Here is a 14068-nt window from a genome sequence, read left to right as displayed (position 1 = left end):
GTATATTGTCACCCTGTTTATTTAACTTCTATGCAGAGTACATCATGAGAAACACTGAGCTGGAAGAAGCACAAGCTGGAATCAAGATTGCCGGGAGAAATATCGATAACCTCAGATATGCAGATGACACCACCCTTATGGCAGAAAGTGAAGAGGAACTAAAAAGCCTCTTGATGAAAGTGAAGGAGGAGAGTGAAAAAGTTGGCTTAAAGCTCAACATTCAGAAAAGTAAGATCATGGTATCTGGTCCCATCACTTCATGGAAAATAGATGGGGAAACAGTGGAAACAGTGTCAGACTTTATTTGTTTGGGCTCCAAAATCACTGCAGATGGTGATTGCAGCCATGAAATAAAAAGACTCTTACTCCTTGGCAGGAAAGTTTTGACCAACCTAGATAGCATGTTGAAAAGCAGAGACATTACTTTTCCAACAAAGATCCATCTAGTCAAGGCTATGGTTTTTCCAGTGTCATGTATGGATGTGAGAGTTGGACTGTGAAGAAAGCTGAGTGCCAAAAAATTGATGGGTTTGAACTGTGGTGTTGGAGAAGACTCTTGAGAGTCTCTTGGACTGCAAGGAGATCCAACCAGTCCATCCTAACAGAGATCAGTCATTGGTGTTCATTGGAAGGACTGATGCAAAACTCCAATAATTTGGCCACCTATGCGAAGAGTTGACTCATTGGAAAAGACCCTGGTGCTGGAAGGGATTGGGGGCAGGAGGAGAAGGGGATGACAGAGGATGAGATGGCTGGATGCCATCACCTACTCGATGAACATGAGTTTGAGTGAACTCCGGGAGTTGGTGATGGACAGGGAGGCCTGGCGTGCTGTGATTCATGGGGTCGCAAAGAGTCGGACATGACTGAGTGACTGAACTGAACTGAACTGAGGCACTGAACTGAACAAAGTTCAATATCTATGTATACTTACATATATGCAATGGGGCTTCTCTGGTAGCTCAGCTGGTCAGGAATCCGCCTGCAATGCAGGAGACCCTAGTTCGATTCCTGGGTCAGCAAGATCTGCTGGAGAAGGTATAGACTACCCACTCTAGTATTCTTGTGCTTCCCTGGTGGCTCAGACAGTAAAGAATCTGCCTGTGGTGCAGGAGACCTGAGTTCGATCCCTGGGTTGGGAAGATCCCCAGAAGGATGAACTGGCTACCTGCTCTAGTATTCTGCCCTGAAGAATTCCATGGACTGTATATAGTTCATGGGGTTGCAAAGAGTCAGCGTGACCGAGTGACTTTCACTTCACTTTTTCATATATATGCAAAAGATCTGTGTTATTGGCTACGTTTTTAAGATCTTCTATTGCCTTATTTTTTGACCACTTGAACTGTCTTGGACCAAAAGAGGTTAAGATTTTTGTTATTATTAAGGTTTTGCTGTCTTACCCTTCTATATCCTATACTTTCTGTTTTATGAAACATTTGGTACTTAAGTACTTGTTATGTATTCATTGCTAGTTGCTGCCTTTAGCATTACAGAGTCTCCTTTTGTTGTTGTCCTGTAAAGCTTTTGGATCTGAGTTCTACAATTTCCTGATAACAAGATTATGTACTCTGATTTCTTATTGTTTGCATTTGTTTGGTATATCTTTGTCCATCTCTAAATAGCCTTTATGAATTGTTTGTTGAAAGTGTGTTTCTTGTATTCATGAGTTTTACATTATGAGCCTATCTGAAAATCCTTTTACTAGAGAAATTAGGGCTTCCCTGGTGGCTTAGATGGTAAAGAATCCTCCTGTGATGCAGGAGAACTGGGTTTGATTTTATATATATATATAGCTGATATACTTTAAAATATATGTTTTATATATATACAATATATATATTTTATATATATATATAGCTGATATACTTGATTTCAGTTTTGTCATATTCTTATATGTTAACTTATGTGTATTATAATTATAGCTTGTCTTTTATATGTGGCCTGTTTTCCTTATTCTTTTTTTGATTTAAGAAGATTGATTGTCATTGTAGTACTGGAACTTTGTATGTTTAAAAACTATATACTGTTAGCTTTATAATGACCTTAATTCTTTTTTTTCTTAGGCTTCTCCTATTTTGTTTTTCTGCTTTATATGATATCATTTTGGAGAAGGCAATGGCAACCTACTCCAGTACTCTTGCCTGGAAAATCCCATGGACGGAGGAGCCTGGTAGGCTGCAGTCCACGGGGTCACTAAGAGTCAGACACGACTAAGTGACTTCACTTTCACTTCTCACTTTCATGCATTGGAGAAGGAAATGGCAACCCACTCCAGTGTTCTTGCCTGGAGAATCCCAGGGATGGGGGAGCCTAGTGGGCTGCTGCCTATGGGGTCGCACAGAGTCGGACAAGACTGAAGCGACTTAGCAGGAGCAGCAGCAGCAACATGATACCATTTTGTTTATACTTACAATTTTCTGTGTGGAAATCAATGAACTTATTCTATTTTCCCATTTCTTCCTTTTCTACCGTTCTGTCTTCTTTTTTTAGAGTTGTATTTCTGTTTTGCTAAGTAGATAGTGTTTACATACCAATCCTGCACTTGTATCCTCACCTTTATTTTAGTCTTTGGTCTGCAGTTCAATAAATAAAATGTTTGATACCTGTCTTTTTGTTATGCTTTCTAAAATCATCTGTTGTTTAGAGGAAGCTCATGAGCTAGTGGATTCCTTAAAGTGAAATACAGTTTTCTTCACATTCTTGTATCTTTAAAGTGCTTTTCTTTAGTGTTGGTACCTAAAGTACAGCTTGATTGGATATGAAATCCTTGGCCAACACTTTCTTTCGCTGAGATTCTCTGAATACCTTGCTCCATTGTTGTATTGTTATCAATAAATTCACGTCTGATTTTTTTCCTTTTTTAAAAAGACCAGGTCATTTATCTGGTATATGACTAAGGCTGAGCATTTTGGCTCATTTAGTGCCTTTGAAATATTGACTCAGATGGTGAAGAATCTGCCTGCCATAGAGGAGACTCAGGTTCAATCACTGGGTTGGAAAGATCCCCTGTAGAAGGGGATGGCAACTCACTCCAGTATTCTTGCCTGGAGAATTCTGTGGACAGAGGAGCCTGGCAGGCTACCGTCCATGGGGTTTCAAAGAGTTGGACACGACTGAGTGACTTAAAATATTCAGTTCTTTTATTTTCAGAAAGTTTTCCTGGAGTTAAAGCCTCGAGGGGTGGGGGTGGCTGCTGCTGCTGCTGCTAAGTCGCTTCAGTCGTGTCCGACTCTGTACAACCCCATAGACGGCAGCCCACCAGGCTCCCCGTCCCTGGGATTCTCCAGGCAAGAACACTGGAGTGGGTTGCCATTTCCTTCTCCTGATTTTCGGATAGTTTGATGCTATTTTATATCTAAGGGGTTTTAATTTCAGTTCCTTTCTCTTCCTCCTCTTCTTTCTCGTCCCCCCATCCCCACCCTTTCTCTGCCTCCTCTTGCTCCCTCTCCCCTCCTCTTCCTTGTCTTCTTCCTTCCTTCTTTTTTTCATGGCCAAACCTTCAAAGGATACCTCGGCAATTGTGTGTGTCTCTTCTCCACAAGACTAACAACTTCTGAACCACAATGCTTTCGGAGCCCCTACCAGGGCTGTGGTAGCCACCAGATTTTGTATCCATCTTCTAGAGGAGAGGATTAAATAAGTTGATCTTATTTTGTGTTCTGCAGTTGGTTTTCAGTTGCTCAGTCATGTCCAACACTTTGCGACCCCATGGACTGCAGCATGCCAGGCTTCCCTGGCCTTCACCATCACCCAACTTGCTCAAACTTATGTTCATTGAGTCAGTGATGCCATCCAACCATCTTGTCCTCTGTTGTCCCCTTCTCCTGCCTCCAATCATTCCCAGGATCAGGCCTTTTCCAGTGAGTCAGCTCTTTGCATCAGGTGGCCAATTGTTTTGCAATACCTGACTATTTGGGTAAGGCCTCCAAGAGCTGGCTCTGTTGTTTTCAGTTGTAAATTGAAGTCTGTTTTCCAGTTATGCTGTTGGTTTGGGCCATAGATGATTTTATTTGCTTTCCTTGTTGATGTGAAACTTTTCATAGGATTCTAGAAAAGATTCCAATTTAGGCGACTATCATTATCTTCCCTGGTGGCTCAGAGGTTAAAGCATCTGCCTGCAGTGAGGGAGACCCGGGTTTGATCCCTGGGTCGGGAATATTCCCTGGAGAAGAAAATGGCAACCCACTCCAGTATTCTTGCCTGGGAAATCCCATGGACAGAGGAGCCTGGTGGCCTATAGTCCACAGGATCGCAAAGAGTTGGACACAACTGAGCGACTTCACTATCACTGTCTATCATTATCTTATAGAAACTGGAAAGTCATACTCTGATCACTTTAACAAACGATTTAGTGCCTCTTCCATGTAAGCTTCAAATTAATACTAAAGCCACAAATACTCACAAAATAATCCTAGTTTTAATGGACCTTTCTAAGAATGATACACAAATACTAGGGCTTCTCTGGTGGTTCAGATGGTAAAGAATCTGCCTGCAGTGCAGGAGACCTGGGTTCAATCCCTGGGTCAGAAAAATCCCCTGGAGAAGAAAATGGCTACCCATTACAGTATTCTGGCCTGGAGAATTCCATGGATAGAGAAGCCTGGCGAGCTACAGTCCATGGGGTCGCAGAGTCGGACATGACTTAGCGACTAACACAAAAATGATACTGCTGCTGCTACTGCTAAGTCACGTCAGTTGTGTCTGACTCTGTGTGACCCCATAGACAGCGGCGCACCAGGCTCCCATCCCTGGGATTCTCCAGGCAAGCATACTGGAGTGGGTTGCCATTTCCTTCTCCAGTGCAGGAAAGTGAAAAGTGAAAGTGAAGTCCCTCAGTCATGTCAGACTTGTCGCAACCCCATGGACTGTAGCCTACCAGGCTCCTCCATCCATGGGATTTCCCAGGCAAGAGTACTGGAGTGGGTTGCCATTGCCTTCTCCAAAAAATGATACAGAATACATTAAAAATATTATTTTATTCAGTAGCTATTAGATAAATACTTCCCACCATTTACAGATGAGGATTTTGAGTCTGAGAGGTTAACAGCAACTTACTAACTAGTTATTAATGGGTAAGAGTCACACCTGTAGGACTTGCTCCACCAAAATGACCATATCCTATTTTACTTCATTTGATATTCACTAAACATTTATTGAGTTCCTTAGACTGTACTGAGTTATATATTAGGCACTGGTGATTGAGCAGTGAACAAAATAGGCTGAAATACTATTCCTTTTTTTTTTTTTTAATAATTTTATTTATTTATTTTTGGCTGTGCTGGGTCATCACTGCTGCATGAGCTTTTCTCTAGTTGCCACGGATGGGGGCTGTACTTTGTTGAGGTGCCTGGACTTCTCATTGCAGTGGCTTCTCTTGTGGAGCACGCACATGGCTCTGGTGGTTGTGGGTCCTGGGCTTTGGAACACAGGCTTAATAGTTGTGGTGCGTGAGCTTAGCTGCTCCATGGCATGTGGGAGCTTCCTGGATCAGGGATCGAACCTACGTCTACTGCATTGGCAGGTGGATTCCTTACCAGTGAGCCGCCAGGGAAGCCCCCCAAATTCCTATTCTTACAGAACTTACATTTTAGCAATAATGTGCTCTCCTGGCCTAACCCACTAGTCTATCTTCTTGAAACTATTTGACTTTGTGAAAGTAATACTAGTCAAAGGTATTTATAGGACCTAATTATATGTATCATTCAACGTGATTGTGATTTTAATAATGCCACAAAGCTAAATAGTTTCTTACACTCCAATTGACTAGTTTACTTATATACTATAACATAAACAAAAATAAAAGCTAAAAATGTAGATTGCCAGTGAAATTATGTACTCTTGGTATTTCCGCAATACAGTATGGTATATTAAAGACATTACTGGTTTTACTTTTTTAAACTTTATATTGTTTGGTGTCTGTTGAAAATAGGTTGTTATTTCAAGATTTAAAGTAGAAAACTCATCTTCCCAACTTAACATACTTATGAAAGTATTGATTTTATACCACATAGTTTTAGATGGCTTAAAATTCCATGTTAAACATTTCTGAGTGTTTTAGTCTTCACTTACTTCCGTGAGAAGTGAAGGATTTTTATAACCTGCTTTTAAATAATAGAATCCTATTTAGAATTCTTCTATTGCTTTGTTAAGAAAATAATACTTTCATCGTGTCATTTCTTAATGTATTTTGCTAACTCTGGAAGGCAGTGTTACTGTAAATTCCAATATGGAACAATATAAAATAAGGTAATCTGTATTTACTCTGCTAATTTTAATACAGATTTTAGTATTTTGCTAACTCTGGAAGGCAGTGTTACTGTAAATTCCAATATGGAACAATATAAAATAAGGTAATCTGTATTTACTCTGCTAATTTTAATACAGATTTTAGTATTTTGCTAACTCTGGAAGGCAGTGTTACTGTAAATTCCAATATGGAACAATATAAAATAAGGTAATCTGTATTTACTCTGCTAATTTTAATACAGAGCAACAAAGTGGCTGATTGGCACCCTCTGTTGGTCATTTTATTTACCTACAGGCAGAAATATGTTAATAAAATAGTTAAAAATTTGACTTTTATATTTTTATTTGTCTTTTAAATTAGCTTTTACAAATCTTACCAAAATAATTCTCTAAACCAGGTTTGTAAGAATAAGGTACACTGTTATATAGCTGTGCTTTTGATTGAGTGATTTTTATGGTTATTTGCTTTTTCTTCAGACTGGCTAATTGTAGCATTTAGAATTGGCATTAACATTGCAGATTTTAAAGCAAGTATTTATTTAACTGTAGCAAACTCTTAGCTACAGTAGCTCGTTGTTAAATAGATAATGTTTAACAATTTTGTTGTCAATTTGGATTAATTAGAAAAACATAACGTTTTAGCACCCTAAATAGCAATTGAGTTATTTGAATTGAAAATAATTCAAGCTTCTGAAACATGAGGCTGGATTACTTCATCTCTTAATTTTTTAAAGGCAGACTTAATTATTCTGTAAGATTATATGGTTAATTGGATTTATATTATAGTTTGATAATATTTGTGTATAATAAATGTGTTGACTAGTCCTGAAAAGGACTTTTCTATTCAAGTAATTTACAGTTATAGGGGGAAAAAGCTATACCCTGCCAGGTGGTTGAATAATTTAGAGTGGGAAAATTTTTTTGGTAAATATTCAGCCAGTTGCTTTTGGTGTTTCTAGTATTTTAGAATTTCACTTGTCTGCCAAAGCCTTAAATTTAATCCAATTTAATAATGCCTAATGGATTTAAATTTTAGCATAATCTATGATATATTCCATAATACTGAAGTTACTCACTGTGTTAGAGCTTCCTTGTATTTTTTCATTGAAATAAATAATTTGAAGAATTTATGCATTGCTCATATAGGAGATATTTTTAGAAATATTTACTTACAAATGCCAGCCAACTGTGTTTATACTATATTTCTTGTACCAATTTGAGGAAATTGAGATTTGTGTTTGATTTCTAGTTGGCCTTTCAGTATATAATTTCAAAGCATAGTAGACTATTCAGTTGAATTTTTCACTCTGATGACCTAATAAGCCAGCTGGTATTCCCCAACATGACAAACTGAACTTGTCTATGAAATATTGAACTTGACTCTCTAAAATTTATGATTCAACAAAACATTATTTTGAAATAATGAGTACTTTTATTTTTCACTGAGTGAATTCCCTGTTTTAATTTAAATACCAGTGTAACCACAAAATTATTAGATGGGATCCTGAGAATTTATGGCTTTAAGTCTACTATATTACTTAAGTTATACCTAGTGCTAGATTCTGTAAATTCTACATATATAAATTCTATAAATAACTATATATATAAATGTCCCATATAGGCTTACTGACCATAAGTACCTCAGTAAATTATTTTTGCTCCTTTGGAATATATTTCAGCTGTAATACTTATGGGCTTAATCCAATAAAAGAATTAAAAAAAAAGTAGGATGATATATTTTGTTTTAAAATTTGATGCGTGATAATGAATATTATGTGCAGTCTTTTTAGCAAGGCTACTGATGTGTATAAAATGTGTCATACTCTTCTGAAACTTAGATACACTTCACACTCCCACTCAATCTTTCTCCAAAAGCCCTTTTAGAATCAAAACAGTATTCAAATGAAGCTTCTATCTTATCACATACTTGAGGTACCTAATTAAATTAACTGGCAGTTAATTGGCTAACCAAATTGAATAGAGACAAAAGAAAAAAAGAAAAAGAAAAAAACAGTGCACAGAAGACTACTCCTGGATACATTGCTCTAGAAATGGAATGCTAATCTCTAAATGTAGGTTATTTATTAGGAAACAGGATATTGGAGAACTGTTTAGAGATGGGATTGATTTGGTGTAATGGAAATAGAGTCCCTTGGACTGCAAGGAGATCCAACCAGTCCATTCTGAAGGAGATCAGCCCTGGGATTTCTTTGGAAGGAATGATGCTAAAGCTGAAACTCCAGTACTTTGGCCACCTCATGCAAAGAGTTGACTCATTGGAAAAGACTCTGATGGTGGGAGGGATTGGGGGCAGGAGGAGAAGGGGACGACAGACGATGAGGTGGCTGGATGGCATCACCGACTCAATGGACGTGAGTTTGAGTGAACTCTGGGAGTTGGTGATGGACAGGGAGGCCTGGCGTGCTGCGATTCATGGGGTCGCAAAGAGTCGGACACGACTGAGCAACTGAACTGAACTGCATGGAAATAATTATTTTGAAAAAAAAATTTGTGATAATAGTATAGTCTACATTCAAACCTGGAAGTGTCTTATATCCCAAGAATTTCCTTTGAGACATTTTCTATTGTCATGCTAATATTTTCCTCTCCACATTTATTCTCTCTAGAGGGCCACTCCCTTCCTTTGCCACCTTAGTTAATTTATTGTTTTGATATATGCTTAGTGTTTAAAGCTTCAAGGAAATAAATTACAATATTACTTGCACATGAATATGTAGCAGAGAATAATTTTTTAAATGTTTGTTGGAGATTTTATAGGGATAATATACTCTTTGGTGGCAAGCTCATGGTTAGAAAGTTTATTTATTAACTTTTTCAGATGACTATAATCTGGTAAGCTAGAAATGTAATTTATGAAATGGTTACCCAAGATATACTTCCTAGGACTTGTGTAAATATGGCATATCTTGTTTATAAATGTAAGAGGTCACAAAAGACTTTCATTGTAGAGTAAGCTGATATGCAATCATCAGGGAAAGTACAGGTTAAATGAAAAAATCAAAGAGAGAATGGCTCTATTTCTTTTAAAGTCAGCTAGCTGTTGACTAAACATCACAAAATTTGAGTCAAATAGTTTATATTAACTGGAAGTCATTGTTATTCCAGGATACGTGTTTGTTTTTAATATTTAGGCATTTATGAAAGATTGTTAAAACAATTGCTTATTAGAGAAGATCTTTGTTTTTTCATTAGGTTTTCATTTTCTTTTGACAGTGAGAATTTTGAAAGTAAAGAACGGACAGCTTGTAGAGGAAAGATTGCCATATCAGGTATGCTGTAATGGATCATTTTTATATTGCTGAGTAAATTCTATAAAGTAACTTCCTAGAGTTAGTGGTTTTTTTTAATTCCTTATATCCATTTTCATTTTTCATTTTATTTTGCATACCTCTACCAGAATATTTGTTCTAAAACACTGTTTTCATCATTATGCTCTACATTTGTGTAGACTATTACAGTCTGAGAAAACTGATTCATGTATATTGCATACATTAATGTAGTTTTCTCTTCAGTGCAACACTGTGAAATAAGCAGGGTAGTTCTGTTTTTCTACAGACTCACTTAGCAGCAGCAGCAGAGGTTAAATGACTTCCTGTAAGTAGTTGAGCTGGGCTACAAACTCTAGTCTTTTGACTCTCCGTTCCTTTTCTGCTCGGAAGTTTGAGTACCGCTTCCTCTTAATGTCTGTCTACCCTGAAATTTCCATGAGGGTTGGAACCGTGTTTGCTTGGTTTGTCACTGTATACCCAGAAACGAATACAGCGCTCGTACGTAGTTACTATTCAGTGAATATTGATTGGATGATGACGGCACTCTGTTGCCCATAGGATAGAGAGTAGACTCTCCCCCACCAGAGTTTTATATTTCGATCCAACCATTTTTCCTTAGATTGTGTAGTCCATGGGGTTGCAAAGAGTTGGACACGACTGAGTGACTTTCACACTCACAACTATTTTTCTAGTCATATCGTCCACTATTCCTATACATAAGCTGTCTGTATTAGCCATATATTTTTCTCTGTATTCTGTAAATACACCCTATGCTCCTGACCCCCAGTTAACTCTTGAAATAACTATAGTATCTTCAGGATCTAATAGCTCACCTATAAAGCCTTCCCTGTTATCATTCCCCTAGAAATGATGTTTTCCTTCTCTGAATTCTTAATGCAGTTAGGAAACCTTTTACCACTAGATGGCACTTATGCAGTGTTGTCTCAGTTTCTCCAAAGTGTTTAAGGAAGCTAAAGACAATGGCTTGGAGATACCACAGATTGGAGTGAATAAATACATGACTGACTCATGTGTCTGGTAGTTAGATAATGTATCTTTTATAATTATTATCTCACTGATACATTTTAGAAACAACAGACCTCCAGCAGTCCTTAAGTAATAACTAGTTTGTTTCATTGGCTGAAAGCCTTATTCTCTTAGCTCCAGGAAGCCTGCTGCTGCATTTCAGGCCATGTCACCCAAGGAACTGTTTTTAGAAATGTCTTCATGATAAACAAAAATTCTACTACAGGACGGGTAGACCTGTATTTTACATATGACATAATTGTCCTAAATCAGAGGAATTATTCTTAGCAGAAATTCTTCAGAAAATAACTATATATAAAAATCTATTGTTTGCTGTATAGTTTGAGTGGAATAAAACATGTTTTATATCTTATTTATGCTTCTGATGCCAAACAGCACTTTTACATATTATACTGTTGTTAACTATGTTCAATAAATTTTAATGTGAAAAAACAAAATATTACAGATTTTTAAAGAGGATTCTAAAAATACTTAAATATAATCCTTAAATAATTAAATATAATTCCTTGCTTATGCTGTAGTACCACTCAGTACACAAATGAGATGTGTTAAATTGTTGTTGAAGACTGAATGCCATGATAGAGTTAGCCTCTATTGTCATTTCATAATAGGTTATTGACGGCAGCAGTTCATGAAATTAGCATTAACTGTCCATTTAGAAGAGTGTTTAAATAAAACCATTTAAGAGAGAAAACTATTTTCTTAACCATGAATACTTGAGTGTAGAAATTAATCTTATTTCATGTGTTCTTATTATAAATGATAATTTTAAATTAAGGAGCCAAAATTCTCAGAAAATGGGATACATTTTCTCCTACAAAATTTCTTCTCATCTTTGCTTAGGCTTAATCATACCCTGTCTCTGTATTTGTAAAAGATAAAAACAAAGAACATTAAAAATGAATTCACCTTTATAAATCCATTTTGTTTTGATAGGGGAATGAAAATATGACTCGTTTTGGTCAAAATGAATATTTGCAACAAAATTTCATAGCGTTTCTGAGATTACATTGTTTTCCAGAAGATACTTGGATTTTCTGTTTCCAGCTTCACCACTCACTGGCCACATCTTTCACTTCAGTTCAGTTCAGTCGCTTAATCATGTCTGACTCTTTGCGACTCCATAAATAGCAGCACGCCAGGCCTCCCTGTCCATCACCAACTCCCGGAGTTCACTCAAACTCAAGTCCATCGAGTCGGTGATGCCATCCAGCCATCTCATCCTCTGTCATCCCCTTCTCCTCCTGCCCCCAATCCCTCCCACCATCACAGTCTTTTCCAATGAGTCAACTCTTTGCATGAGGTGGCCAAAGTACTGGAGTTTCAGCTTTAGCATCATTCCTTCCAAAGAACACCCAGGACTGATCTCCTTTAGAATGGACTGGTTGGATCTCCTTGCAGTCCAAGGGACTCTCAAGAGTCTTCTCCAACACCACAGTTCAAAAGCATCAGTTCTTCGGCACTCAGCTTTCTTCACAGTCCAACTCTCACATCCATATATGACCACTGGAAAAACCATAGCCTTGACTAGACAGACCTTTGTTAGCAAAGTAATGTCTCTGTTTTTGAATATGCTATCTAGACTGGTCATAACTTTCCTTCCAAGAAGTAAGCGTCTTTTAATTTCATGGCTGCAGTCACCATCTGCAGTGATTTTGGAGCCCCAAAAATAAAGTCTGACACTGTTTCCACTGTTTTCCCATCTATTTGCCATGAAGTGATGGGACCAGATGCCATGATCTTAGTTTTCTGAATTTTGAGCTTTAAGCCAACTTTTTCACTTTCCTCTTTCACTTTCATCAAGAGGCTTTTTAGTTCCTCTTCACTTTCTGCCATAAGGGTGGTGTCATCTGCATATCTGAGGTTATTGATATCTATCCTGGCAATCTTGATTCCAGATTGTGTTTCTTCCAGCCCAGCATTTCTCATGATGTACTCTGCATAGAAGTTAAATAAGCAGGGTGACAATATACAGCCTTGATGTACTCCTTTTCCTATTTGGAACCAGTCTGTTGTTCCATGTCCAGTTCTAACTGTTGCTTCCTGACCTGCATATAGGTTTCTCAAGAGGCAGGTGAGGTGGTCTGGTATTCCCATCTCTTTCAGAATTTTCCACAGTTTGTTGTGATCCACACAGTCAAAGGCTTTGGCATAGTCAATAAAGCAGAAATAGATGTTTTTCTGGAACTCTCTTGCTTTTTCCATGATCCAGCAGATGTTGGCAATTTGATCTCTGGTTCCTCTGCCTTTCCTAATACCATCTTGAACATCTGGAAGTTCACGGTTCATGTACTGCTGAAGCTTGGCTTGGAGAATTTTGAGCATTACTTTACTAGTGTGTGAGATGAGTGCAATTGTGTGGTAGTTTGAGCATTCTTTGGCATTGCCTTTCTTTGGGATTGGAATGAAAACTGACCTTTTCCAGTCCTGTGGCCACTGCTGAGTTTTCCAAATTTGCTGGCATATTGAGTGCAGCACTTTCACAGCATTATCTATCCGGATTTGAAAGGTCAACTGGAATTCCATCACCTCCACTAGCTTTGTTCGTAGTGATGCTTTCTAAGGCCCAATTGACTTCACATTCCAGGATGTCTGGCTCTAGGTGAGTGGTCAAACCATCATGATTATCTGGGTTGTGAAGATCTTTTTTGTACAGTTCTTCTGTGTATTCTTGCCACCTCTTCTTAATATCTTCTGCTTGTGTTAGGTCCATACCATTTCTGTCCTTTATGGACCTCATCTTTGCATGAAATGTTCCCTTGGTATCTCTAATTTTCTTGAAGAGACCTCTAGTCTTTCCCATTCTGTTGTTTTCCTCCATTTTTTTGCCTTGATTGCTGAAGAAGGCTTTCTTATCTCTTCTTGCTATTCTTTGGAACTCTGCATTCAGATGTTTATATCTTTCCTTTTCTCCTTTGCTTTTGGCTTCTCTTCTTTTCAAAGCTATTTGTAAGGCCTCCCCAGACAGCCATTTTGCTTTTTTGCATTTCTTTTCCATGGGGATGGTCTTGATCCCTGTCTCCTGTACAATGTCACGAACCTCAGTCCATAGTTCATCAGGCACTCTTATCTATCAGATCTAGTCCCTTAACTCTATTTCTCACTTCCACTGTATAATCATAAGGGATTTGATTTAAGTCATACCTGAATGGTCTAGTGGTTTTCCCTACTTTCTTCGATTTAAGTCTGAATTTGGCAATAAGGAGTTCATGATCTGAGCCACAGTCAGCTCCCGGTCTTGTTTTTGCTGACTGTATAGAGCTTCTCCATCTTTGGCTGCAAAGAATATAATCAGTCTGATTGATGAAGACCAATCGATGTTGACCATCTGGTGATGTCCATGTGTAGAGTCTTCTCTTGTGTTGTTGGAAGAGGGTGTTTGCTATGACCAGTGTGTTCTCTTGGCAAAAGTCTATTAACCTTTGCTCTGCTTCATTGCGTATTCCAAGGCCAAATTTGCCTGTTACTCCAGCATTACAGTCCCC

At 38.0% G+C, this 14068-nt stretch overlaps 1 protein-coding gene across 3 annotated transcripts in view; it reads left to right on the top strand.

Moving 5' to 3' along the window:
• RTKN2 (rhotekin 2) overlaps positions 1-14068 on the top strand; it is a 165125-nt gene that overhangs the window by 70046 nt on the left and 81011 nt on the right. For all 3 annotated transcript variants that reach the window (XM_070782163.1, XM_070782162.1, XM_019954284.2), the window contains one exon: positions 9481-9536. In XM_070782163.1, the coding sequence (XP_070638264.1) occupies positions 9481-9536 (56 nt within the window). The remainder of the gene's footprint in view (positions 1-9480; positions 9537-14068) is intronic.

This window comes from Bos indicus, chromosome 28 (assembly GCF_029378745.1).
Source record: "Bos indicus isolate NIAB-ARS_2022 breed Sahiwal x Tharparkar chromosome 28, NIAB-ARS_B.indTharparkar_mat_pri_1.0, whole genome shotgun sequence".
Classification (NCBI taxonomy): Eukaryota; Metazoa; Chordata; class Mammalia; order Artiodactyla; family Bovidae; genus Bos; species Bos indicus.
This window is presented reverse-complemented; position numbering and strand designations above follow the sequence as displayed.